At 54.1% G+C, this 22,270-nt stretch overlaps 2 protein-coding genes across 7 annotated transcripts in view; one reads left to right on the forward strand and one right to left on the reverse strand.

The window, feature by feature from the left end:
- The window catches only part of PDE4A (phosphodiesterase 4A), a 53,125-nt gene extending 31,075 nt beyond the window's left edge, over positions 1 to 22,050 (forward strand). For 5 of the 6 annotated variants that reach the window (XM_032395944.1, XM_032395943.1, XM_032395942.1 and 2 more), the window contains 14 exons: positions 4,088 to 4,279; positions 5,105 to 5,141; positions 5,264 to 5,334; positions 6,079 to 6,128; positions 6,298 to 6,410; positions 10,917 to 11,010; positions 12,436 to 12,659; positions 13,820 to 13,918; positions 14,020 to 14,184; positions 14,413 to 14,512; positions 14,631 to 14,785; positions 15,001 to 15,123; positions 15,515 to 15,697; positions 18,347 to 22,050. In XM_032395944.1, the coding sequence (XP_032251835.1) occupies positions 4,088 to 4,279; positions 5,105 to 5,141; positions 5,264 to 5,334; positions 6,079 to 6,128; positions 6,298 to 6,410; positions 10,917 to 11,010; positions 12,436 to 12,659; positions 13,820 to 13,918; positions 14,020 to 14,184; positions 14,413 to 14,512; positions 14,631 to 14,785; positions 15,001 to 15,123; positions 15,515 to 15,697; positions 18,347 to 19,036 (2,296 nt within the window). In that variant the 3' untranslated portion in view covers positions 19,037 to 22,050. Of the gene's footprint in view, positions 1 to 4,087; positions 4,280 to 5,104; positions 5,142 to 5,263; positions 5,335 to 6,078; positions 6,129 to 6,297; positions 6,411 to 8,958; positions 9,396 to 10,916; positions 11,011 to 12,435; positions 12,660 to 13,819; positions 13,919 to 14,019; positions 14,185 to 14,412; positions 14,513 to 14,630; positions 14,786 to 15,000; positions 15,124 to 15,514; positions 15,698 to 18,346 lie in introns of those variants that run through there. The other variant, XM_032395946.1, reaches the window with a different exon arrangement.
- LOC116626558 (60S ribosomal protein L6-like) lies at positions 6,884 to 7,937 on the reverse strand. The gene has a single exon (XM_032395949.1). The coding sequence runs from the start codon at positions 7,836 to 7,838 to the stop codon at positions 6,951 to 6,953; it is 888 nt and encodes a 295-aa protein (XP_032251840.1). The 5' UTR covers positions 7,839 to 7,937; the 3' UTR covers positions 6,884 to 6,950.
- Positions 22,051 to 22,270: the final 220 nt, after the last annotated feature.

Raw genomic sequence — 22,270 nt, forward strand, 5'->3', positions numbered from 1 at the left:
GAGCCACCCAGGCGCCATAAATAAAATCTTAAAAAAAAAATTTATTTATTTGAGAGAGAGCACAAGCGGGGGGAGGGGCAGAGGGAGAGGGAGAAGCAGACTCTGTGCTGAGCAGGAGCCTGACTCGGGGCTCGATGCCAGGACCCTGAGATCAAGACCTGAGCCAAAGTCAGACACTTAACTGACTGAGCCACCCAGGTGCCCCCCTTATGATTTTTTTTTAAAGATTTTACTTATTCATTTGACACAGAGAGGGAGAGAAAGAGAGAGTGAGAGAGAGAGTACAATCAGGGGGAGCTGTAGGCAGAGGGAGAAGCAGGCTGTCCACCAGCAAGGAGCCTGATGTAGGACTCAATCCCAGGACCCCGGGATCACGACCTGAGCTGAAGGCAGACGCTTAACTGACTGAGCCACCCAGGCACCCCTATGATTTTCTTAATAACATTTTCTTTTCTCTATTTTATTGTAAGAATATAGTATATAATACATGCACAAAATACATGTTAATCGACTGTTTCTGTTATTGGTAAGGTTTCTGGCCAACAGTAGGCTGTTAGTAGTCAAGTTTTGGGGGAGCCAAAAGTTATATGTGGATTTTCAACTTCGCAGGGGGTAGCACCCCTAACCCACTTGTTCAAAGGTCTACCGTATTTTCACTTATCTTGGGTATAAACATAGGAGTGGATTTTGGATCACTCATTGCTTAAGAAACTGACCAGATGCTTTCCAGAGTGGCTAAACCACTTGGTGTTCCCTCCAGCAACGGATGAGGAGGGTTCCAGTTGCTCCAAATCCTTGTCACCACTTGCCATTATCGTCAGTTGTTTCTTGTTTGTTTGTTTGAACCATCCTAGTAGATGTGAAGGGATAGTTCCTGGTGTTAATTTGCATTTCCCTAAGGAGTAATGGTGTTTCCTATGCTTATTTGCCATATGTATATCTTCTTGGGCGATCTGTCCAGACTTTGGCGCATTTTTAAATTGAATTCCTCGTCTTCTTTTTATTGAGTTTGGAGACTTCATTATATAGCCTGGATACAGGTCCTTTGTCATATATTTTCTCCTAGTATGTAACTTGTCTTTTTATTCTTTTGACAGTGTCTTTTTTTTTTTTTTTAAAGATTTTATTTATTTATTTGACAGAGAGAGACAGAGTGAGAGAGGGAACACAAGCAAGGGGAGTGGGAGAGGGAGAAGCAGGCTTCCCGCAGAGCAGGGAGCCCGATGCGGGGCTCGATCCCAGGACCCTGGGATCATGACCTGAGCCGAAGGCAGACGCTTAACGACTGAGCCACCAGGCACCCCATTGACAATGTCTTTTGCAGAGCAGAAGTTTCCAGAGTTTTTAAGAAGTTTTTTGATATTTGTTTTTTAAAAGAAGTTTGGATTTTTGGTTGTTTAAAATTTCTTATTTCTGGGGCGCCTGGGTGGTCCAGTCAGTTAAGCCTCTGACTCTTGATCTCAGCTCAGGGCTTGATCTTGGGGTCGTGAGTTCAAGCCCAGGGTTGGGCTCCACACTGGGCATGGAGCCTACTTAAAAAATAATTAAAAAAAAAATAAAATTTCTGATTTCTTTCCTAAAATTGGAATAGCTGCTTGCTCAGGGCCCCCAGCACCACCCTGCCTTTGGTGTCAGCTGCCTGGCCCCTGGGAACATTTGCTTTAATGGTGGGAATGTGCTCGAATGGGACTTGAGCAGGTAGAGGGTGACAGTTGAAGAGTTACAAGATTTGGGTTTGAATTCTGACCTCACCGTGCTTTTGCTGTGTGACCCAGAGCTAATCATTATCCTCTCTGACCTTAGTTTCTTCATCTGTAAAATGGAATCAACAGAGTCCCTCCCTGTACCCCTACCCCAGAAAAAAAGGTTAATATACGGATGCTGGTTTCGCTGTCCTACTCTAGGAGATTTCAGACTTATTACTTAGCAGAGGGATCATTCAAATAAAATCTTACACTGATTCTTAATAGGTAGGACTGGAAAGGGGAGGGTTCCATTTCCTTCCCCTGCCCCCTTGCACCCACCAGAGCATAGCCTGAAGTCAGCTGACCAGGCTGACCCCCTCACTTTAACAGCAGGGTAACAGCCCAGAGAGGGCAGTGGCCTTCCGAAGGCCACACAGTATGCCGCAAGCACATAGCTCCCCACACTCATCCTCAGTTCTCCATATCAACTGCCTTGCCGAGTCCACGCCCAGGTGGCATGTACGGGGCTGATTGACTTACAATTGGCAGTGTTTGCTGAGCTCTGTGCTAGGCACCATCCTGAGCATTTTACCTGTGTTCACACTGGTCACCAGGATGACCTGAGGGAGGTGGTGCTTGTCCCCATTTTGTGGATGAGGAAACTGAAATTCAGCCATTTCCCCCCAAGTCACACCTGGGAATTGGCAGAGCCAGCATCTCCCTGGCTCGTCCTGAGGATCTCTGTCTTCCCAGTGCCACCAGGTTGGGGTCCCACCTTCCCCCCCTCTCTCTGTAGCTGGATCTCCATCACAGTCTGTATCTGCCCTCTAGCCACACGAGCTTCCTTGCTGGTCCTCAGACAAAAACCAAATCCTGCTCCAGGGCTTTTGCACTTGCTGATCCCGCCCCCCAGCCCCTCCCCCCCAAGTGTTTTCTCCTACCTCCTGACCAGTGGCCTACTCCTTCTCATCTTTCAGGGCCTGCTCACATGTCCCCTCCTCAAAGAGGCCTGGCTCAGCTACAGCAGCTCAAATCACCTCTCCAGTAACGTTCAGTCACCCACCTGGTTTTTAATTCTGTGCGTGGCAGAATCCAGTTCTTCTATTCATTCGTTACATTTTATGATTTATTCAGTAAACATTTATTGGGTGTCCTCTGTGTGCCAGGCCATCTTCCTGGCTCAAGGGATAGAGCAATGAACAAGGCAGACAAAAATCCTTGCTCTGCAAAGCTTAGTTCTAGAAAGGAAGGCAAATAGTAAAGAAGTCAAATATAGAGTATGTCAGGTAAGTAGTATTTCTTTTTCTTAAGGAACGGAAATATAAAATATTAGGGCAGAGATTCAGATCTTAGATGTGTTGGTCAGGTGAGGCCTCCTGAGAAGACAAGGTTTGAGCTGAGGCCTGAAGGAGGTAAAGGAGGAGCCATTGGAGATCTGGGGAGGGGAAACAGCCTGTGCAAAGGCCCTGAGGCAGGAATGTATCTGGAATGTTTAGGAAACAGCAAGGAGGCCATCGTGGCTGGAGTAGAGTGAGTGAGGGGTAGACTGGGAGGTCATGGGGCAGGGCCTTGTGGGCCACAGTGGGGACTTTGGCTTTTGCTCTGGGTGAGCTGGGAGCCACAGAAGGGTCTGAGCAGAAGAAGGATGTGACCTGACACAGGTGTTCACAGGCTCCCTCTGGCCACAGTGGAGGGGAACAGACTGAGGGGCAAAGACAGGAGCCAGGGGCCAGGGCAGAGACAAATACACTGGTCCAGGCAAGCAATGAGACAGGGCTGACCAAGGAGCGGGTGAGAAGTGGACAGATTCTGAATAGCCTTAGGCATTGAGGAAAGAGTAGAGCCAAGAAGGCCCCCCCACTTTTGGGATGTGCCCTCCCGCTAGGCTAACCTGTTTATAGTCCAGCCCTCCCCATGCCATGTCCGTGAGGGACAGATAGTGGTCTGTCTCGGTCACTGCTGTGTCCCCAGCACCTCTGCGGAGCCTGGCTCACAAAGGCGCTCAGTAGTTGTTTGAGCTCTGCAGCTCCCCGTCTCCCATCTCTTTCGGGATATCTGTCTCTCTTTAATGTTTTCTTTTTTTTTTTTTTTTTTTTAAGATTTTATTTATTTGCGAGAGAGAGAATGAGAGACAGAGAGCATGAGAGGGAGGAGGGTCAGAGGGAGAAGCAGACTCCCCGCTGAGCAGGGAGCCCGATGTGGGACTCGATCCTGGGACTCCAGGACCATGTCCCGAGCCGAAGGCAGCCGCTTAACCAACTGAGCCACCCAGGCACCCTCTTTAATGTTTTCTATCTGACCCGCCCACCTCTACCAGGAATTTCCTTGGTACCCTTATTCCTCTTGACCTCCCCAATGCCATCTCAGCCCCCCGACCCCTCTTCTCGCCCATCCCCTTACAGCTTCGAGGCAGAGAATGGGCCCACGCCATCTCCTGGCCGCAGCCCGCTGGACTCGCAGGCGAGCCCGGGCCTCGTGCTGCATGCTGGGGCCGCTGCCAGCCAGCGCCGGGAGTCCTTCCTGTACCGTTCAGACAGCGACTACGACATGTCCCCCAAAACTATGTCCCGGAACTCGTCGGTCACCAGCGAGGCGTGAGCACCCCCTTCTCACCCTCCAGGCCTGCTCCCAACATAAGCTGCCCTTGCCAGCAGGGAGTGGGGACACTGCCCAAGCCCCCGGGCCACCTCTCCCTTCTAGGGAAGAGTAAACAGCCCCCTTGCCCCCAGCAAGGGCCCAGTCCCACTCACCCAGCCTGCCAAAGCCCACTCCTATGCATGGGCAGCTGGGGCCTGGTCCCCCCCAGCCTGTCCCTCCAACAAGGAGGGAACTCCACTTGAGCCCCTCCCTGCTGCCACATCTTCCCACAGACTGTCCACCTTGGCTGAGCCCCCTCTTCCTTCCCCCCCTTCAGGCTTCCCTAAGCCAGCCCCCCTTATCACGACCACCTGTTGAGGTGTGAGAACCCCCCCAGGCCTGCTCAGCCCCCTCCCCTCTCGCTGGATCCTCCAGCCCTGGCCCTACCCATCCAGGTACCCACCTCAACCCCCCCAACTCCTTCCTGCTCCCCACCCCCTCCTACCCACGGTGTACACCAAGCCCAGCCTTGGCAGTGTATTTGTGGCCATCCCCTTTGTCTCTGCACACCCCCTCCCTGCCCACCCACGTGAGCTCCTCTCTCTGACCACCATTTCCTTTAGGACCAGCCCCCTCAGGGTGTCTACCCTTGGGAGGTAGTAAGTGCCTTCTCCCCTCACCTGTTGGAGCCTCCCCTCCCAGCCCACCAACCTCCCCAGGCCCAACCCCCACAGAGTGTCCGCTCTAGAGAGTTGCTTCTCTGGCACCCTAGCCCTTCTCCACCCACGCCCGTGGGTGTCCCACTGTGAGGACGCCTGACCTGCCCCTGTCCTTGATTGCAGGCACGCTGAGGACCTCATTGTGACACCTTTTGCCCAGGTAAGACCCCTCTCCTAAGGAGAGAAAGGGCTCCAACCCTCCCCCCACACCTGGGGACAAGGGCCTAGCCCCAGCTTCCCCTCCGGGTGGCTCCCTCCCCTCACTGCTGCTCCCTGTCCCAGGTGCTGGCCAGTCTCCGGGGTGTTCGCAGCAACTTCTCACTCCTGACCAATGTGCCCATTCCCAGCAACAAGTAAGTCAAAGCTGGGCCCTGGCGCTCATGATCACAAGGCTAAGCACACCTGGGTTCAACTCTTAGTTCCACTGTGTGACTTCAGGCAGGAACTTGACCTCTCCAAGCCTCTGTTCAGGCAACAGCTTCCTCTGAGCCAGTAAACCATTGCAGTTTGAATGCCTAAGACAGAAACTTAAAAATAAAGACCAAGGGGTCCAGACACATGGTGGTGAAGCCAAGGGTAGCCAGTTACCCCAGGCTTGGGGCCACTGCAGGCCCCGATGCCAACTTTCCAGGCAAATAGCATCTTGTGGTACCTTTGCTCCCCCTCTATAAAATGGGAATTTAATAGCGCCTCCATTAGATGCTGCTGTGAGGAGTCTGGAAGATGATACATAGAAAAGTGTGAGAACATTGTGCAGCGCATAGTAAGCACTCACTAAATAGCAGTAGTTATTCCGTGGGGGCAGGGGCGTGGCTGAGAACTGCTGGTCCCTCCAGGAGTTAGGGGAGAGATGCTCAAGGAAGCAGGAACTTTGGAGACGAAGGACCTGTCCCTACCTCTGGTCAGCCCTGTCAATTCCCTGAGCCCGTTTCCTCATCTGTAAAATGGGTCCTTATGGGGCTCTGTGAGAAGCTGCAGGCTGAGTACATGGGACACAGTGAGCGCTCAGAAAAAGGAAAATCGGCATTATTCATGGAGAGGGGGAGGCAGGAATCTGGGGGCGCACAGGCTGATGCTGGAGCCCCATTTCTTTGCAGACGGTCCCCGTTGGGCGGCCCAACCCCCGTCTGCAAGGCCACGCTGTCAGGTAACAAAGCCCAGGGGGGTGGGAAAGCGCCCCTCTTGCTGCTGGGGGGAGTCCCCTCACTCGGGGTGGCTGTCTTAACTGTCCTTTCCCAGCACCCCTCTCACCTGATGGACCCCCATCATCACGGGCTCGGGCCTCTGGGTCACCACCTGTGCTGTCCCTTCCCTAGAAGAGACATGTCAGCAATTGGCCCGGGAGACACTGGAGGAGCTGGACTGGTGTCTCGAACAGCTGGAGACCATGCAGACCTACCGCTCCGTGAGCGAGATGGCTTCCCACAAGGTGAGCGGGCCTGGAGCCAGCAGGGCGGGACCAGCCCCTGGGCGGGGCCTGAGGATGGGGGCCAACCGCTGGGTGGGGCCTGTAGGCGGGGCCATCCTTAGGGGCGGGGCTGGTTTCTGGATAGGGCCAACGAGGTGGGGCCATTCCCTAGGCCTGTGGGGTGGGGCTAACTGTGGGGTGGGGCTAACTGCTGGGTGGGGTCTGGGGTGGGGCTAACCATGGGGCGGGGCCAATCTGTGGATGGGGCCTATGAGGTGGGAGTCCATCCCTAGGCGGAGCGGACCCCATAGGCTGCCTGTTCCTGTGGATTCTGACTTCTCCCAGGGGTGGGGGAGCCTGGCGTGTGTGGATGTGTATGGGTGTGGGTGTCCGTACATCTGTATGTAGACAACCGTCTCTCTTAAGGGGGGTTGTTCTATGCTAGAGTCTACAAGTGTATATGTGATTGTGGGTCTGTGTGGCTGTCAATTTGTTGGCTACACATTTGCAGCACAAGGTGAGGTGGGAGGGGATTTTTTTTTTTTTTAATGGATCAGTTATTTAATTACATTCTTTGTAAGAAATTTGGAACACCAATTTGTGAGGGTAAACTCCATTTGTGAGAGAAAACACAGAGCGGAGGTAGCCCTGAAGCTGAGGAACAGCTTTGATCTTTGGCAGAATTTGCGAGTGCACAGCTTTCTGATCAACCTTGCGCTGCTCTGTAATCTCGTATTTCTCTTTCTCGGTGTCGAAGATCTCACCCTCCTGGTGTCTGGGCTCGCGCAGCTTCTTCTTGAAGTAAGCATCAGTGAGATGTTTGGGGATTTTCACACTGCTGATATCAATTTTGGTAGAAGTAGCAATGACGAATTTCTGGTGTGTTCTACGCAGAGGAACTCGATTGAGGGACAGAGGTCCGGTCACAAGCAGCAAGCCACTGCTCAGTTGCTTCAGGAAAACTGCCCTCTTGCCTCTGTGGCGCCCAGTGAGGATGATCAAAATGGTCCCGGGAGTGATACTAGCTCGCAGCTTTCTCACGTGCTGACTGAAAGGTTTTTTGCCGGGGCTCAACAGCTTTCGAGGCACATCTTCAGTAGGGTAATACCTAGGCTTTTTGCGAAGTTTAACCACTCGGGTACCACCATTCTTGTCACCACCAACTGATTTTGTGACAGTAGCAAGAACTTTCTCCTTCTTTTTCTTTTCAACCCTGGATTTAGCTGCCGAATACTTCCTCTTGTACATGGCCTTTCTGGAATACATAGCCGATCGGGAATATCTGCCAATTCCTCTGACAAGTACAGGGTTTCGGCTGCAGTGGGGCTTCCCCTTCTTTGGCGTTTTAGCCTTGGGGTTACCCTTCTTAGCTTTGCCACCGGCATCAGCCTTCTTAGCTTCAGGTTTCTTCTCCTTAGTATCCGGCTTCCCAGCTTTTTCGCCCGCCATCTTGCAAGATGGGAAAGAGCGGGAGGGGATGTTTTAAGAGGGCGCATCAGGAAGTCAGGAGGAGTGGTGTAGAGATGTGTACCTACGGAGGATGTATGGGTGTGCACAGGCGATTATACGGGGCTGTAAGTGTGTGGGCCTGTGCCAGAGGGGTATGTATGTTTACAAGTGTGAGTTAGTCTAGGAATGAATCTGAGTGTGAATCTCCATGTGTTTGAGACTCTGTGCGTGTGTGTGCTTGCAGGGCTGCAGGGGAGCGTGCAAGGCTTCCATGTACAGCTGTGCAGATTGTGTACTGCACAACTCCAGAGGGCACCATTCAGAAAGCAGGCAACATGAATGATGTTTTCTGGAGTTGTGCAGCTTGGTGGTAGCCTTCGTGGGAGGAGGCCTCTCAGGAAATGAATGTGCGGGTGGAGGTGTCTGTGTTGGGGGGTGCCTACACCTGTGGGTGGAGGTTTGTCTGGGAACATTCGAGTCTGAGGGTGATTGTGTCTCTGAAGGTGTATTGAGCATCTGAGAATGTGACTGTCTCTAACTGTAGGTCTTCGGGTGTGTTTCTGCAATGGTGTGTGTGTGTATTTGTGGGTGTGAGTGTGAGCATTCCCTTGTGGATTCCTCAGGGTCTGTTTGTGCCCAAGGCCACAGGGGTATTTGTGTTTGTTTGAAAGTGTGTCTGTGGCTGTGTTGAGTGTGTGTTAAGTGTGCCAGTAAATCTGGGTGTTTGTCCCTAGGTGTGTGTCTCCATGTCTGGGTGTGAGTCTGTGTTCTTGGAAGGGGTGTGTCTGAAAGTGTTTAGATCCTGTATGCCCAACCGACTACCTGTAAATGTGTTGGACATCAGAGTTGTGACTGTGTGATGTGTGTTTGCGTGTGGGTTGGTGGGAAAGGTGTGTCTCAGAGTGTTTGTGTGTCTGTGAGTGTGTAGAGTGTCTGGGTGTGTGTCTTTGTCTCTGGGTATGTCCACGGAGGGGACGTGTCCTCTCAAGGGTGTGTGTGCCTCCCTGCCTATCCCTGGCAGCCCCACCTGGATCTTGGCTTAGGCCCGTGGGCTCGGATGCCCCTTTAACGCCCCCCCCACCCCCGGCACCACCTGACGTCGCATGCAGCCTGCCAGTGCTGCAGTGAGCGCGCACACGCACACACACGGGCGCGCACACGGAGCCCAGAGCCTCCGAAGCCACCTCCCGGGACCCTCGCCCTGCCCCCTCATGGGCAGGGGTCCCAGGCCGCCTCCAGCCGCTGCCGCGGGGGGGCCCATGAGGGCCAGGGGCTGGCAGACCATGTAACCAGGGCTGCTGTCGGGAGCGCGGAGGGGAGGGGAGCCCCCAGCCCTGCTGGGCCGGCCCAGGCCCCTCCGCGGCTCCCCCTTGCACTGCCCACCTGCCCAGAACCGCCCCCCACACACACACACACAGTGGCTGTTAGCCCCGGGACTCCCCAAGCCCAACCTCTCTGTGCGGCAGCCCCGAGCGGGGCTAAGATTCCAAGATGCCCTTGGTGGATTTCTTCTGTGAGACCTGCTCCAAGCCGTGGCTGGTGGGCTGGTGGGACCAGGTAGGGGAACTCGGGGAGGAGGATGGGCAGGAGACTTGGCCCTGACCCTCCCACCTTGGAGCCTCCAGCCCCTGGTCTGGGCTGGTGTGTGCAGCTGTGCACGTGTGTGGCCTGGACATGGAACCTTGTGACTGTCTGTCTCTGTGTGTGGCCCAGGGCTGGGCGGGGAGAGTGGGTGGCTGGGGATGTGGGTCTCTTGCTGGGTGTGACTGTCAGCAGTCGCCTGTGCGTGTCTGCAGTGGTGTGGGGCTGTCTGACCATATGCTTATTTGCCGGGGTCATGATGTGGCCCTCTCTGAGATCATACGGCTCTGTTTGTGGTGGTGTGTGTTGGGACATGTTTGTGAGCCCAGAGCTGTGTGATTTTTCTGGGGCATGTGACCCCAAGTGTCAGTGACCGCCTTATTGTGTATGCCCCTTGATTTGTGTGTCTGTGGCCGTGTAGAACGGTGTGAGATGGTAGTCTGTGACTCTGTGTGTGGTTGTGTGACTTTGTGGGTCCATCTTGTGTGTGTATGTGTATCTTTCGGTGCAACTGGGGTCTCTGGCAGCAGTGGGAGGAGTAAGCGCCCCATCCTGGTGTGGGCTACGTGAGCTCACCCTTCCTGTCAGGTGTCCCTCCTGCCTCTCTGGACAGAGTCTGCTCCTGGTTTGGGGGTGCTTTGGTGGAGCTTGGGGGCGGGGAACCAATGCCCTTTCTCCTCCATGCACAATGTCACGGCAGATGCTTGTGTGAAGTGGCGTGGGGGGACCAGGAGGGACCGCCAGGCCTGGTTCTGTGTATACTCCGTTCATCTGTGCATCTACCCACCCCTCTGAGGTTGGGGGAGAGGGGGCTATGATGGGAACCCCCCTCCCCTGGGTGACCGAACAAGGTTTCCTCAGCTCACTATTCTCCCCTGCCCCTGCCAAACCTTCTCTTCACCCAGAACTTGCATTTCTCTCCTGCAAAGGAGAGACTGTATTCTCTCCTTCCAAACTGCGTTTGGAGCTGGGGGCCAGGACGCCTTGGGAGTGGGGTCCATATCTGGGAAGACTTGGGCCAGGGTAGCTCTGGGAAGGCAAGGGTTAAGGGGCCTGCAGCCTGCCCCCTTTTCCCCCAGCTCAGCAGCTGGTTGGAGGGGGAGTTGCTAAGGAGACTCCCATCACCATGGCGACGGGATTCTCCTGACACCCCATTGGCTCACTGTTAGGCAGGAGCCCCTCCCTTCCACAGGTGCCCCTCTGGCTCCTCCTTTTGGGCCGGAGGAGGAAGAAGTCTGGGAGGGGTGCCCCCCTTCCTCAGGAAGGGAGGGGTATGCTGAGTCCTGACTTCCCAGCCTGGGGCCTCCATCCAGACCTGGGAGGAGAGGAAGGGCTGACCCCTCCCCTCTAGCAGCTTGCTGAGGGCTCTGTTGGCTGAGCAGAGAAGTAGGAGGGACTTGTGGGGTCTTCAGAAGTTTCTTGGGAGGGGCTGACCTCCCCCACCCTCTGATGCCCGGTCTCCCCATCATTCCTTCCTTCTTGCCTCCTTCGCCTTAGTTCAAGAGGATGTTAAACCGTGAACTCACACACCTGTCAGAGATGAGCAGGTCAGGAAACCAGGTCTCTGAGTACATCTCTACCACATTCCTGGGTGAGTGAAGGGCAGCACTTTGTGGGGAGGCTGCACGCCTGGACTGGAGGGGGCTGCCCCAGACCGCAGGTCCTATTGCTGACATTTGCCCAGGGGACCCTGACTCCTAATTCCCCAAAGATCCACGTTACCATGCTCAAGAGTTCCCATACTCTCGATGCCCCCAAACTCAGAGGGATGTCGACTTTATAGAACCTCCACATTAAAAAATCTCTCCAAACAGAAGAGCCCCTCCAAACTCAGTGGAACCACAATGGAACTCTCAAACTCAAGACCCCAAGAAACCCACAAACTCAAATAGAATTCTTAAACTTTAAATGCCTCCAGGCTGAAAGACCTCCTCGAATTCAGTAGAGTGTCCAAACTCGGATTCCCCCACACAAATTCAGGAGACCCCGCAAACCCTTAGTAGGGTTCTCAAACTTAAAAGAACCGCTGTCCTTAAGAGCCCAGAAGAGACCCCCAAACTTTAAAAAACCTCCAAGCTGAGAAGTCTCCCAAATTCAGTAGAATCATCCAACTTGATATGACCCTCAAATTCAGCAGACTCCTCCAAATTTTCCATACCCAATACAGTTATACAGAATACCTCAAATTCATTAGAACCCTCAAGCTCCTCGGGACCTCCAATTCGTCCTAATCTCTGAACCCAAGAGCCCAAGCTGAGGATAATTTCACCCTCTCAATTTATCACCAAAAGTTTCCAAATTTTGGAGAATGGCCCTGCACCGATCTCAAGAGAAGTTCAGAGTTTCAAATGCTCCCGCCAAGGGGGGTGTGGCCATGCAGAGTTCTGAGATCCAGCCAATGGGAGCACGGCATGCAAATAACCCCTATTAGGCCCTGTTATTGACTGGCAGGGCCCCAGGTCACAATGGGTGGCCCGGGCTCGGCTCTGGAAGCCCTTGAAAGCTCAGGAAGAGGGCTCCTGGGGCTGGCCCCCAGGCGGCTGGTGTCAAAGGGGTGGGCTGGTGGGAGGGTTCATGGAGCCAGAGACTACCCTTCCGTCCCGCCTCCCAGCGCTGTCCACCCCCACCAGCACTCTTAGTCACCATGGAGGTGTCTTCCCTGCCCGAGAAGTTTCCCTGCCTATACAGGGCAGGCAGCGGCTCTCTCTAGCATCCCCACCTCGCTTCCTGACTTCCCATGCCATCCCCCTGCCAAACCTGGGGATCAGACAGGGGCTACCGCATAGCTCCGGGCCAGCCCCAGGGTCCCCACTCCAACCCACCACTTCCCAGAAGAATTCCTACCTTCTTTCTGGTTTCCAGCCTATAACTAACCAAAAGCACGACACCCTGAAGGGGTCTGCCCTCCTGAGTGAGCCTTCCCAGGGCACGGTGGGGAGCAGGGGAGGGGGACTGAGGGCCAGATGAGGGCATCTCTGTGAGGTGCTACTGCTTGTCTCTCCTCCGTCTTCTGCAGACAAGCAGAATGAAGTGGAGATTCCATCACCCACAATGAAGGATCGAGAAAAACAGTCAGCCCCACGGCAGAGACCCTCCCAGCAGCCCCCGCCCCCTGGACCGCAATTCCAGCCCATGTCTCAGATCACAGGGGTGAAGAAGCTGATGCACAGCAGCAGCCTGAATGATTCCAGCATCCCCCGCTTTGGGGTGAAGACCGACCAAGAGGAGCTCCTGGCCCAAGTGAGTGGCGGCTCCGCAGGGGCTGGACTAGAGAGGGACAGGTGTCTCCTGGGGCCCAGACAGGGACTGGGCATTGGGTCAGTCTGAAATGAGGATTCAGGTATCCTGGGGTTATGAGACTCTCAGGAGAGGGGGAGTAAAGGAAGCAGGATAGGAAGGAGCTAAGCCAGGAGGTGGCGTCAGCTAGCATCGGGCCTCAGCCTGACCCATCATGGAGCTCTGGAGTGTGAACACCACCAGAGTTGAGCCCACCTTAAGGCAAGAGTGCTGGACTTTTGTACCCCTGCGTCAGTCATTGGCTGTGAGCTGCCCCCAGAGTGGACAGCATTACCTCCTCTGTATAGATCCCGTAGGGGCAAGAGCAGTTTTCTGGAGAACAGTGTGGCATGAGTCTTGATAGGCAACAGTCCCAGCAGGTGGGGGATGGGTGCACCCATCAGTGAAGGGGGTCTGGTCAGAACCCCCATAGCATCCACTACCGGCCAGACCTGGGTTCAGCCCCTGGCTCTTCCGTGACACCTAAAGCCAAGGGGCTCCCATGTGGGTTTGTACGGCGGATGCGGTGCATGTTTGTTGGCTTACTCAATTGCCATTTATTGTAACCTGCAAGCCGGCACTAGGCTGTGCCACCTTTAGTCACCCAGCATTTATTGAGCACCTGCTGGCACTGTTCAGGGTCCTGGAGAGACATGGAAAACTAGCCCCTGTTCCTTTCCCCCTGGCGCTGATGAGCAGTTTAGCTCAGAAGTTAAACTGTGCTTTGGGGTCAGCCTAGCTGAATTAACATTTCAGCTTGGCCACTCGTGAGATACAGGGTCTTGGGGAAGTCTCATCACTCCTCTGGGCTTTGGTTCTCAAACCAACCAAATGAGATCAAGCACTTAGTGTAATGCTTGGCAGATAATAATCACTCAGTACACAGTCGCTGTGGTTGCCCTGTTATCTTCCGGCTGGTAGGACACGCACGGTAAATTCCATGCTGCTGAGCATGCCATCCCCTGGGCGAGCAATAACGGTGCCACTTTCAGACCAGAGCTCTGAACTGCTAGGAGAGAGTCAGGAGGGGTGAAGATCAACCAAGAGGAACTTCTGACCCAAATGGGTAGGGGCTTGGCCCTGGTTCTTGTGGGCTCCTGACCTCTGGCCTCCAACCCCACCAGGAACTGGAGAACCTGAACAAGTGGGGTCTGAACATCTTTTGCGTGTCAGAATACGCCGGAGGCCGTTCCCTCAGCTGCATCATGTACACGATATTTCAGGTAGGGTGGGCCGAGTGGGGCAGGGTGCGAGGGAGGGGGGCACCGTGGAGAGCGGAGAGCCAGCAGGAGTCACCGCCCCCCTCCTCGTACCTTACCCTCAGGAGCGGGACCTGCTGAAGAAGTTCCGCATCCCGGTGGACACCATGGTGACTTATATGCTGACCCTGGAGGACCACTACCACCCCGACGTGGCCTACCACAACAGCCTGCACGCGGCTGACGTGCTGCAGTCCACGCATGTGCTGTTGGCCACACCCGCGCTCGATGTGAGCCTGGCCCCCGCGTCTCTCACTGCCCGCCCCCTGTCTCCCGTTTGTCTCTGTGGCCTTGGGTCTCTGACCTCCATCCCTCTCTGATCCTGTTCCTCTTTCTGGTCCTTATCCCTCTCTCCTGACCGCCCTCTTTTGTGACACCCCCATCTCTCTCTTACCCCGTCTCTCAGAACCCCCATCTTTCTAACCCGTCTCTCTCCGACCCCCACTCTCTGCCCCTAGGCTGTGTTCACGGACCTGGAGATTCTTGCCGCCCTCTTCGCGGCTGCCATTCATGACGTGGACCACCCTGGGGTCTCCAACCAGTTCCTCATCAACACCAGTGAGTGGCCCCCCGCGGGGGCGGGGCCTGCCGGGTTGGGGGCGGGGCCTGCCGGGTTGGGGGCGGGCCCGGATGGCTCCGGCGCTCCTCTGACCACCCGCCTGGGCCTGGGCCGCAGATTCGGAGCTGGCGCTCATGTACAACGACGAGTCGGTGCTGGAGAACCACCACCTGGCCGTGGGCTTCAAGCTGCTGCAGGAAGACAACTGCGACATCTTCCAGAACCTCAGCAAGCGCCAGCGGCAGAGCCTGCGCAAGATGGTCATCGACATGGTGGGCGGGGCCGGAGCGGGAACCCGACTGGAAAGGTCGCCTCTGAGGCGTGGGGAGCGGCAGGGTCTGAGTCCAGGACTGGAAGCCCCGGGAGAGGCGTCCCTTGTGGGGGCTGGGGACAGGTTGTGCTGAGCGAAAACTATAGAGGCGCAGGTCGGGTCAGTACAACCCAGAACAGGGCTTCAGCGGCCCCTGTGATGCCCCCTCACCCACAGGTGCTGGCCACGGACATGTCCAAACACATGACCCTCCTGGCAGACCTGAAGACCATGGTGGAGACCAAGAAAGTGACCAGCTCGGGGGTCCTCCTGCTGGACAACTACTCCGACCGCATCCAGGTGCCTCCTCGCCCACCATATAGGGAGACTAGAGCCTCTCTCTTCCTCTCTCCCCTTCGGGTCTGGGTGGCTCCCCTCCCTCAGCCTCCAGCTCCCATGTTGTCCATCTTCCCATCTCTTTTCTCTCTCCCTCCCATCTCTCCATCCCAAGCCCCATCTCCTACCATCCCTCCTCATTTCCTCTTACTGCCTCCCTCAGTACTGCCTTCTCTCCTCTCCCCCACCCATCTCTTTCTTTTCTCTCCCCCTCCCTTCCTCTCCCCTCTCCTCCCTCTCTCCATATCCCCACCACGCCTTCTCCTCGCTCTCCCCGTAAAGGGGGAGGTAAGGAAGCATGAGGTCCCACACTGGGACAGGGGCGTGGCCTCTGAAGGTGCCCCACCTCATGCAGGTCCTTCGGAACATGGTGCACTGTGCGGACCTCAGCAACCCCACCAAACCCCTGGAGCTCTACCGCCAGTGGACCGACCGCATCATGGCCGAGTTCTTCCAGCAGGGCGACCGGGAGCGGGAGCGGGGCATGGAGATCAGCCCCATGTGCGACAAACACACGGCCTCGGTGGAGAAGTCTCAGGTACAGTTCTGTGGCCCCTGTGGAAGGCAGCAGGCTGGCCCTCCCCATCCCATGCTGGCCTGGAGCTCCGAGAGGCCCAGACGCTCCTGACCTGCCCCTCCACAAAGCCAAGTTACTCTGTGTTTGTTTTTTTTTCCTTTTCTATCTTGATGGGAAATCTCCAGCATTTTCTCTCCTACAGAACAGCCAAACTGGGCCTCTGGACTCACCATTTGTAGACCCGAGTCAAACAAGTTCTAACTCATTTGTAGCCACCAAACAGCATTAATAATGATACTCACCCGGCTCTTAGTTACAGACCTTACGTCGATACGGCCTCTCAATTTCCCTGTAACCTGGCCACCGATCTTGTCCTTGATTTTTGGTGGATTTTTTTTTTTTTTTTTTTTAAGATTTTATTTATTTATTTGACAGAGAGAGAGACAGCAAGAGAGGGAACACAAGCAGGGGGAGTGGGAGAGGGAGAAGCAGGCCTCCCGCTGAGCAGGGAGCCCGATGCGGGGCTCGATCCCAAGACCCCGGGATCATGACCTGAGCCCAAGGCAGACGCTTAACGACTGAGCCACCCAGGCGCCCTGGATTTTTTTTTTTAAAGATTATTTATTTATTTATTTATTTGAGGGAGCAGGAGTGGGGGCTGGGGGTGGGGGGGGAGGGCCAGAGGCAGAGGGAGAAGCAGGCTCCCCGCTGAGCAGGGGGCTAGTGGCAGGGGCTCCATCCCAGGATCCTGGGATTATGACCTGGACCCAAGGCAGATGCTTATCCTTGATTTTTGGTGAATTTTGAAATGAGATGCAGTGACTCGTCATCGTGTGCTTACTTAACTTGACAAGAGGTACAGAAACACAGTCTTGTTTGTAAAGTGTGAACATGAAGGATTCTCACCCTCCCCACTTCCAGTCTCCTCCCTGGTGAGACCTATTTTTCCCAGTTCACTGTGCATGCCTTTCCAGACCAGAGTTACCCAGCGCTGGCACTGTTGACATTTGGAGCCAATCATTCTCTGTCACGGGGGCTGTCCTGCGCTTTGGAGGATGTGGAGCGGCATCCCTGGCCTACACCCTCCCCTTCCAGTTAGAACCACCAAAAATATTTCTAGACACTTCCAAATGTCCCCTGAGCATGCAGATCACCCCCATCCTCCCAACACCTGGGAAAACCAGTTTCATACATTTTATTATGGTTATGTTTACAGGCAACTTAATAGTTCATGGGTTTTGCTTTTTTATTTTTTATTTTATTTTATTTTATTATTCTTTAAAGATTTTATTTATTTATTTATTTGACAGAGAGAGACACAGCGAGAGAGGAACACAAGCAGGGGGAGTGGGAGAGGGAGAAGCAGGCTTCCCGCGGAGCAGGGAGCCCGATCCCAGGACCCTGGGATCATGACCTGAGCCGAAGGCAGACGCTTAACGACTGAGCCACCCAGGCGCCCCATGGGTTTTGCTGTTTTAAAACATATGAATTTTATCAACATATACGTATTTTTATACAGCTTGCTTTTTTCCCCAAACAGTGCCTTAGAGATCTGTCCAAGTTATTACACGTAGATTTAGTGCATCCCTTTTGACTGTTGTATAGTATTCTCATAGATTTAGATAGCTAATGGTTTCTGGGGAAACTAGCTAATGGTTTTTCTCCTGTGGCTGGACATTTAGGTGTTGAGGAGTTACAAATTCACAGTGACTCAAACAAGATAAACGTTCATTTGTGTTCCCTCTTACGTAAAAAAGCCTAGAGGAAGAATATCGCTCCCTTTGGCTTCATGAAATGGTCAGGCACCTAGGAGATTTCAATCATCAGAAGCTCGGGGCCTCTGTCCCCAGAGATGTCTCTCGTAGTCACGGATGCTGTGGACGCTCTAGCCATTCTGGCCACAAAGCAGGGAGGAAAGGTCTCTGCCAGTTGAGGCAGCACCCCTACTCCCGACTCCCACCCCAGCTCCAATCTTCCATCTACCTGTGGTCACATGGCCACCCTCTCTCTTTGCAAAGGAGGTTGGGAAATGTAGTTTTCAGCTGTGTAGGGGAAGCATTGCTTCCACCAAGAAAAATCAAGATTCTGTTAATAAGAAGGAGGGAAGAGGGATGCCTGGGTGGCTCAGTCGGTTAAGCGTCTGCCTTCAGCTCAAGTCATGATCCCAGGGTCCTGGGATCGAGTCCCATATCGGGCTCCGTGCTCAGCGGGGAGCCTGCTTCTCCCTCTGCCTGCCGCTCCCCCTGCTTGTGCTCTCTCTTGCTCTCTCGCTCTGAAAAATAAATAAAATATTTTTTTAAAAGCTTAAAAAAAATAAGGAGGGAAGATAATATCAAAGTGGGTTAGGCAATACCCTGCCATGGAATTATTTCTAGTTTTTCTTTGTTGAAAAAAAAAATGTCATTATTAATATCTGTGGTGTACCACAATTTTTAAAAACGAATTCCCAACTGACAGATATATGGAGGTTTCTAGTATTTGTTGGCATCTCATACGTAAAGATTTTTTTTTTCTTACCCGTGCAAGAGTTTTTCCAGGGTGGATCTGGAGAAGCAAGATTACAAGGTTAACTGCTATCAGCCTCTTTTAAATTCTGCTAGATCGCACAGCATGGCAGGATGATCTGCACCAGCGGGCCACCAGTTTATACCTTTCTCCCTTCTCTCCCAGGTGGGTTTCATCGACTATATTGTACACCCGCTGTGGGAGACGTGGGCTGACCTGGTCCACCCAGATGCACAAGAGATCCTGGACACGTTGGAGGACAACCGGGACTGGTACTACAGTGCCATCCGGCAGAGCCCTTCACCACCGCCCGAGGAGGACCCCAGAGGGCCAGGCCACCCACCCCCACCGGATAAGTTCCAGTTTGAGCTGACGCTGGAGGAAGAAGAGGAGGAGGAGCTGTCTACTTCCCCAGGTGCATTTGAAGTGCGGGACTTGTCCCTGGCTCAGGATCCATCCGCAGCTGAGGAACTATGGGAGGTGGATGGCCAGGCTATGGCCACAGAGGTGAAGGTAAAGGAACCGCGCTTCACACCGCAAGGCGACTCAGCAGGTAGTGTGGCTGCGGGCGAGGACGAGTTCATGTCCCCAGATGCATCCGTGGAGGCTGGGGGCCGCAGCAGACCCCTGGCCCTGTCTGCTGAGAGTCCCCCTCTGCCTGCCTTGAGGACCCTGCCCCCTCCAGAGGAAGCCCCGGGCCTCCTGGGCCTCCCCTCCATGGCGGCCGAGGTGGGGGCCCAAAAAGAGCATCAGGCTGCCAAGAGGGCGTGCAGTGCCTGCACAGGAACATCTGGCGAGGACCCCCCCCCACTCCCAGCTCCTGGTGGGTGGGGGTCAGCTGGAGGTCCTACCTGAGCCCCGGCTCCTCCACCCTGTTGCTCTCCCCGCCTCCCTCCACCACCATCACCCCCCGACCACCTCCTCCACTGCCTCAAAGACTCTTGGGCCTCCTGAGAAAAAAGAAAACAGAAAAGTGGGTTTTTTTCTCTTTTCTTTTTTTCCTCTTTCCCCCCACCCCCACCCACGGGGCCTCTTTTTGGAGGTGGGGGCTGGGGAACAAGGGGCGGAGGTCCCGGAAGGGATTTTATTTTTGGAATTTTAATTGTTACATTTTTAGAAAAAGAAAAAAAAAAAAAAAACCAGGATAAAACACAGCCACTGTAGACGCTCCTGTTCCGGACTAAACCCCTCGTGTCCCTCCCTGGCCGCCTCCCCCGCCCCAGGTCCCAGGCTCAGTCTTCCGGCCTCCTAGGGCTCCCCTCCTGGGCCCAAGCAGGCATCGCGCCTCCCTCCCTCCCTCCAGGCTTTTCCTCTGAATTTTGGAGGGTCCCTGGAACCTAACCAGGAATAGCCATTCTGGGCGGGGGCTCTGGGGGGCTGTCACCAGGGGAGGCCCCAGCTCCAGCCCCTCTCTGGCTCACTGCCCACCACCCCCACCCCCAGAAGTCTTCCGCCTCATTTTGCACAAACCTGGCAATACTAACTTGGGGGACAGGGACAGAGACGGGGACAGGGGAGCTGTGCGCTTTCAGATGTAGCAGAGGGAAGGTGTTGGAGGGACATTCACACCACTAACCTGGGGTCTGAGGTTCGAGGAGGGCCTGATCCCCCCTCCGCTTGCCATCCCCTTGCCCTTCCACTTTGGGTTCTGTTTGAATTTTCTCCATTTAGGGGGGAGATGGCTCTGAACCACACCCCTCCTTCCAGCTGCTTCTCCTCTTGTTTCTGCCTTAATGATCCCCACGGCCGTAGGAGAGGGGTTTGCAGTGGCTCCCACCTGCACCTTGGGTGGGGTGGGACCAGGCCCAGAGCCCCCATCCTGGGCACCTCCCCCGCCCCAGCATCCTCCTGACCCCCGTCATGACCCTTTGCCCTAGGAGGAAGCAATAACAGTGTACACCCACACCCCCTTTCTGGGCAGCCCTTTCCCACCCTGGCACCAACCAAAGTCATTTCTCCTTTGCCCCCACTTGGCCACGCCTCCCCTTCACCCCTTAGTTATTCCTGGAGCAATATGACAGACAGATGCAAGGCCCTTTTTCTCCAAGCCATGGGGGACTGTTTGGAAGGAAAGACCCCCCCTCCCCCTCCTTTATGCCCTTTGGCCCAGTTCTGCAGCTGGGCAAGGCAGGGCCTCTCTCTCATTCCCCCACCCCCAATTCTGAGCACACGGTACTGTAGCCCCCAGCTGCCCGCAGCCTTCCATCTGTCTGTCCATCCCTGTGGGGAGTACCTCCCACTCCCACCCCCATGATGCTGTACAGGGTTCCTTTTTGTAGCGACATTAGTTTCTGTCCCAGCCAGTGACTGGAGTGGGACTTCTTTTTGGTTTTCTTTCTTTTCTTTCTCTCTCTCTTTTTTTTTTTTTTTTGTACATATTGTATGGTTGGTTTGTAAATTATTCTACAGAGGCAAAAAGGGAAAATAAACTTGCCCTTCCCCAGCAGACCCGGTCAGGGGAAGGAGGGGTGGGGTCTCCCAGAGAGAGAGTCCCCATTCCCACTGTATTATACAAACTGTAAAATAGACCCCGAAAGGGTGGATTCCGCGCTGCCGCTTGATGGGAAGTCGTGTCATTGTAAGGGGTGAGGGCTGAGCAGAGCCTACCCCTTCCCCCTTCCCCAGGTGTGACTGGTGAGTTGGAACCCCACCCCCAATCAGGGCTCCTCTCCCGGGGGGGGGGCACAGGACCCCCCTGAGCTGCTCTTGTGTTGTCCATTTCGACGATCAATCAGTCGGTCCGTTGATCGATAATCAATCCTTCGATCTTGTCTCCAATTAAATCGAGGCTTTCACTGATCTTCCTGGCTTATTGACTTCCTTTCCCACCCTGTTCTTGGGAGGTCTACCTCTCCTGCACTGTCTGCCTGGGGTGGGGGTAAGGGGAAAGGGAGGCTCTGTCCCTATCCCTCCCCAAGCAGATAGAACCTGAAGGGGGGCAGCAATGTGGCAGGAGGCAGCCCCCCGCCCCCCGCCCTGCCCCGGGGCCTGGACCGGGCACTTGCTCAAGGACTCCAGGTTGTAAAGTGGAGGTTCAGACCAGTCTTTGGAGGCCAGCAGACCCAGGTAAAGCCCACTTCTCTTACACAGCATCTCTGACAGACCTCTTGGGTACTTCTGAAATCTCAGAGTCATTCCTGGAAACCTCGAGGGGGCCTGATTGATAACACCTCCACCATCTGGCTGCCAGGCTATGATAAAAGGTCTCTGGTCAAATTCTGCCGTGCAGACATTAAACTTGATAAACAGTCACAAGGGCATTTATTTACCCCTATAAGTTCTATGAATTCCCAGGATCCTGGCCATTTTGGTGTTGCAACCTTCATGTTGCATTAAAAGAAAACGAAAAAACAAACCTGAACCTGAATATCTATATCTTTTTTTTTTTTTTTTTTTAAAGATTTTAAGTAATCTCTACAACCCAACGTGGAACTTGAACTCACGGCCCTTTGATCAAGAGTAGCATGCTCTATTGACTGAGCCAGACAGATGCCCCCAAACCTGAATCATATCTTAAAGGCAGGGCTCTGTGTTCCTTTGAGCCTGTAGCCTTATGGTCGGTATCAGGCGAGCTAAACCGTCCAAATTCACACAAGACTGGCTTGGGATTGAAGCTGTTTCGTTAACGTGTTCATTCGAGGTTGGGGAGGGAACGACTCAGATGTTTTAACCAATCCACATATTTGAATACTGTTAATTCCACTCAAGGGATCCCATTTTCTCCACCTTTATCAGGGTAATTAACAAACCCTTGATTTCACCAATGTTTCTGATATTCATTATGCTAATGAGCAAAACTTCCCACGTTGATAAAGATACGGATAACAAGTGTTTGTGATTCGAGCTTTTAGTTTAGAATACTGGCAGCCTCTGGGGTGTAATAAATTGAGATACACACACACTCAGTGCTTAAGTGGTTAAACGCAGTGAGATCAATAGATGTATATATTCACAACATGTGTGTTTTGAAATAAAATGAGGGCAGCTTCCTTGGATCTAAGGAAAGGTTGACCTGCCTACTCTGCTCTATTCATGTCCTTATCAGTAGTTTAGATCCCAGCTCCTGCTGTGTGACCTTGGGCGTGATCT

The sequence above is a fragment of the Phoca vitulina genome, unplaced genomic scaffold (assembly GCF_004348235.1).
Source record: "Phoca vitulina isolate PV1807 unplaced genomic scaffold, GSC_HSeal_1.0 scaffold89, whole genome shotgun sequence".
Lineage (NCBI taxonomy): Eukaryota > Metazoa > Chordata > Mammalia > Carnivora > Phocidae > Phoca > Phoca vitulina.

Excerpts from the sequence above, each read along its gene's own strand:
- LOC116626558 (XM_032395949.1), bottom strand. The coding sequence starts at position 7,838 with ATGGCGGGCGAAAAAGCTGGGAAGCCGGATACTAAGGAGAAGAAACCT.